The 4982-nt window shown below is 39.6% G+C and overlaps 1 protein-coding gene across 1 annotated transcript in view; it reads right to left on the minus strand.

Annotated features, from left to right (window-relative positions):
• Nucleotides 1-1054: 1054 nt before the first annotated feature.
• Nucleotides 1055-4982, minus strand: part of LOC123958345 (GDNF family receptor alpha-4-like) — a 111847-nt gene continuing 107919 nt past the window's right edge. The window contains exon 8 of the mRNA XM_046031669.1: nucleotides 1055-2052. Within this exon, the coding sequence (XP_045887625.1) occupies nucleotides 1843-2052 (210 nt within the window). The 3' untranslated portion in view covers nucleotides 1055-1842. The remainder of the gene's footprint in view (nucleotides 2053-4982) is intronic.

Genomic DNA, 4982 nt, shown 5'->3' on the forward strand with positions numbered 1-4982 from the left:
GGGGATAGAGCAATAAAGCAAAAAAGAGCTGCATCGGCTCAATACATGGCAGGCAGTATGTGTGCAAATGTAAGGTGTGTGTGAGTCTCTAGTATGTGTGGCAATGCTGACGTGGATGGGAACGATGAATTGCAACACTCAAATTATGACAAAAAGCATTTTCTTTGCATTCTCTCCGTCTGATCCCTGCACGCACAAACACACACATCACACACTTGTCACGTGATGTTCATTAAACAATGAGAGCCAAGTGTGTAATTTGTCATTCATCCCAGCTGTAGAACAGAGACAGCGGCTGGGAGAAGAGGATCGCTGCATTCATCACCATGAAGTTTGAATGATGCATCATATGTAAGGATGACCCCATAGACAGGTAAGTTGTAACCAGTGGGACAAATCATCAACCATCAATAAGTAAAAAAAAAAGAGGTCCGACTGCAGCCGTGGGGCATTTCTGTGTGTGGGGCGTATTCACATCCAAGCAAGATCATTAGTTTGCAGTGTTTCCAGGCCAATCATCTGCTTTGACCCCAAACACATGCTGGTACTAAAAATGTACTATCCATTTGTGTTTTATTCTCTACTTCTCAAAATTAAAACTGATCATTAAATAAAAATGAACCAATAAACAAAATAAGAGTTTGGAATGTGGCACTCAATTATTAGATTTCAGGTGGTTGGGCTGTTGGATTTGCATTATGTTGACTATGTTGCCTATTTCTAAAAAGTAGCTTTTGGAGAAGCCATAAATGAACACAGTGTACATAAATCATCAAAAGTTATAATTGGCTATAGCCTACAGTTTATCCTTAAGTTTATCAACTTTCATCAACTTAACTAGCTAACAAACTACATATCTTACTAAAACATTTGTTTGCACTTTGACAACACCATGTACCAACTTTTACAGATTTTCTTTTGCTATGTTGTAAAATGTATCAAATAAAAGAGTTTGTAGCCAGCTTCTGTGCCATTTGATTTTGTTACTAGCATAGCTAGCTTGGGAATGTTCATTATTTTATCTGAGCCCATTTAAATAGACATAAGCCACACAAGCAATTTAGCTAGTTTTATTTTGGTAAATATTGGTAGCATCTTGCTAACAAGTTAAACCAGACATTAACTGTGTAAGCTTTGCAGCTCCTCTTAAAATAGTTGCATTAAGTTTAATCTTAATAGTATGTATTTTCTTTGTCTTGAATGGATTGCCAGCAATTTTGGCTTTGCAGACATTTTGGCACCAGTTTGTGGACACTTGGTTATTTCCTATTGCCAACCGAGAGACATCAAAGCTGTCAGAAATTTGTATCTACTACTCATGATTAACACTGAGGGAGCTGACAGGAGCTGTTTCAACTGTCTGTACAATATGGCAAGAATGCAACATTACCTTCAAGCCATTATTTTATCCTGCTTAACACACTTTGGCCTGCTAATGTTTGTGTACAGCCAAGCAAGCCACTCAAAATTATATAATCTTTCTGGACCTATGACAGAAACAGCTACATTATTGGTTGATGGTAACATGTGAATAACCTACCACAACTAGGTTTCCTGTGCTCCCAGGACATTACAGTAAAACACCACTGCAGCTGCAGTCAGACCATTCTGAAAAAAGTGCAATTTTCCAAGGAGAAAAGGAAGGAACCAAGGAAAGAACTGAGGAATCAAGGGGATGCTACTGACAAATTGTGAAGTCCATTTCTTCATTATGCTTCCTATTATTTTACAGCCATCAGTCCAGGATTGTTGGCAGGTCCATTATATGCGAGTGTTTCCATGTGCATGGATGTATGTGTACGTGTGTGTGTGTGTATGTGTGTCTTCTCTATATCCTCTGTTCTACCCCCAGCTAAGGGAGGCAGACAGAATCAGAAGGAGCAGTAGTATGGATTTAGGAGGGCCAGTGGTCTGGGATGCAGCTCCCCCTGTGCCGGAGGAGCCCAGGTTGGAGACAGTGGCCCTTTCTGAGTAGAGTGGGATGACGTCAAACTGGCCACCTTCATCACCCTCCTCCTCTGTCAGTTCCTCCTCTTCTTCGCTCTCCACCACCTGAGAGGGAGAAGACAGTGTTAGTAAAAACTGTACAGCAGAGGACAGCAGATACAACAGTAGTACTACTACAAAATGTTCACCTTAACTCTGAAATGTTAACTAGCGAAGATCAAGTTTGGGCAGATATTTGTTTCAGGTACTTTAAGGGTTTTCAATCTGAATCCCTGTTTTCTCATGTTTTATCTCTATGTGACTAATGGTAACAACATTTTTTTAAATTGGTCGCGTACTGTGTGAGTGCGCGGCTGTCGGCAGCAGTGAACAGGGCTGCAATGTAATCCTTGCATGCAATTATGCCCCGTTGAAGTACGTCCACTAAAATGCTTGTTTTTGCCACTGACAGGTTCAGATTGTCAGAAATGTCCAACAACTTTGTGGAAAGAATCCCTACAGAGAGAGAGCTTTTTTTAAGAGTAAGAATGTTTTTGTTTAACCAGAAACAGTCACTATAATGCTCTCGTCAAACGTCAAAGCCACCAGATTCCCTTGACAAAAATAGTCATTTTACCTCTCTGGTTTACTGCTGCCTTAATGAGTTAGTTTGTGTTATTGTGTGACTTTTTAACCCTTTAAAACCACCAAAGTAACAGAAAAACACTCCTGAGTTCTACAAGGTAAAATTACATCTGTAAATTAGAACCAGGGGTTTAGGCTTAGTGGTCAAACAATATGTGTTTTTAAACGTCCACCTCACGAGCACCTAGATCTCGTGAGGTGCCATTGTTGTTGGCGCGTAAGCAGGCTCATTTATATGCATCAGTATTCATGAGGTGCTTTGCATCAACCATTTATGGTTGAATGTGCATGTGTAAATGGCTGCATGTGAGGCTGACCCACGTGTGCACATTTCCATGTGGACTGTGATGTATAAAGGGAAAGCTACCTACAGGTGTGTGTATGCAGAGTTTAAAATCTGAATTTTTTTGGACATGCGCCATTTTCATTGTTTTTTAGTGTGCATGTACACTTTTAGTATGGATTCCTGGTCATTTCCTATTTCACACCCACAATATTTGATAAAGGCTATCAAATCAAAATCTATATTTTTTTTATCATTACTACTTTGGAGCGGGTGATTCAAACTGCTCAGAAGATCATCGGTACCCATCTCCCGAGCATCAGTGATATCGGTGAGGTGAGGTGCCTGCGCAGAGCCCAAAGGATACTAAAGGACAGTACCCACCCAGCCACAGCCTGTTCACCCTGCTGCCTTTTATTTTTTCTGCTGCCACACCACCAGACTGCAGAGCAGCTTTTTCCACCAAGCTATCAGACTTTAAACTGTAATTCATCCTCAGCACTGTTCCACTGATGATAGTTCATTTCTGTTACCATTTTTCATAATTGCTGTTATATTAATTAAAATACAAACAAATTCACAACACAGATTATTGTTCAATACCTGCTTGAACAAAGATCTGCCAATGTAAATCTCATGTCATGTATTTTATTACATGTATGTGTGCGATTATACTTTTTAAATGTCACTTGAATGCCTTTCTGGTTCATGGTAAACATTACAATGTTTGTTTTTCTATTAAATATGATGTTAAATGTATCGTGTGTGTTCATGTGTGAACACTTTGATCAAGAGAAGTCTATCTTATTTAAAACTTTATAGCTGTTGATGAATATGATTTAATGCAGTGTTATGGGTGTTGACACCCAGCTGTTCATCCTCAATGATATGCACCAACATCTGGAATAGCTCAAGGCCCTTGCTGGGTTATTGTGTGCAGATTGTTCTTCTACAAATAATAATACGCCACTCTATCAATTTAAATTTTTTGACTAATTTTAAACTTTTCATCATCTAGTCTGACACTTGCAGAAGCTGTAAGCAAGCCATCTTGCTCTGCTTCAGGGTACAGAAATGCATCATGGTTTTTCTCACTTCTTAAAATAATTCTTGTCCTGTCTTTTTAATAACACTTTTCCTTTGATCTATTGCTTCTAGGAACATTGTTAATATTTCTATAAAGATAATTGGAGCAATGTACTTATTATATACAGTGGTTACGGTATGTTTAAAATTGCTGTATGTTGTGAGTTGTCATGTTCAGTTGCTGTGATAAGAATAAATAAAGCTGTTATAGTATTGCACAGTATGCGTTGTACATCCCATTTCCACCTGGTAAAAATATGCTGAATCTGTGTCTGAATATCTTATCTGTATAAAGAAAGAAGCATGTTACCGCAGGTGTAAATGCGTCACACAAGAACACAATGCAATCCTAATGTGACAGGAGGAGCAACACCACATCTTTAGGTGGTCTGACTTGAACTGTGATCTTCTCTCAGATGTAAATGCAGTTTGAACATAGTGTGGCCACATTGTCTGTCCACAAAGTTGAAAGGTCACCTAACTCCTCCTTTTCCTGCTATCTGAAACTCCATATGAAAACGCCATTGCCATGAGCCGAGAGTCACATGATCAACAAGGGTAGCTGAGCTAAGCATGCTATTGGTAACATTGGTAACTAGTCCATGCATTTGATATTCTAGGCTGGATTACTGCAATTCCTTATTATCAGGCTGCTCGAAAAAGTCCATTAAGACTCTTCAGCTGATCCAGAATGCTGCAGCACGTGTTCTGACAGGAACCAGGAAAAGAGATCATATTTCTCCTGTCTTAGCTTCTTTGCATTGGCTTCCAGTAAAATCCAGAATAGAATTTAAAATCATTCTTCTTACCTACAAAGCTCTTAATGGTCAGGCACCATCTTATCCTAAAGAGCTCATAGTACCTTACTACCCCACCAGAGCACTGCGCTCCCAGAATGCAGGGTTACTTGTGGTTCCTAGAGTCTCCAAAAGTAGACTAGGAGCCAGAGCGTTCAGCTATCAAGCTCCTCTCCTGTGGAACCAGGTTCCAGTTTGGGTTCAGGAGGCAGACACCATCTCCACATTTAAGAGTAGGCTTAAGA

This window comes from Micropterus dolomieu, linkage group LG19, assembly GCF_021292245.1.
Source record: "Micropterus dolomieu isolate WLL.071019.BEF.003 ecotype Adirondacks linkage group LG19, ASM2129224v1, whole genome shotgun sequence".
Lineage (NCBI taxonomy): Eukaryota > Metazoa > Chordata > Actinopteri > Centrarchiformes > Centrarchidae > Micropterus > Micropterus dolomieu.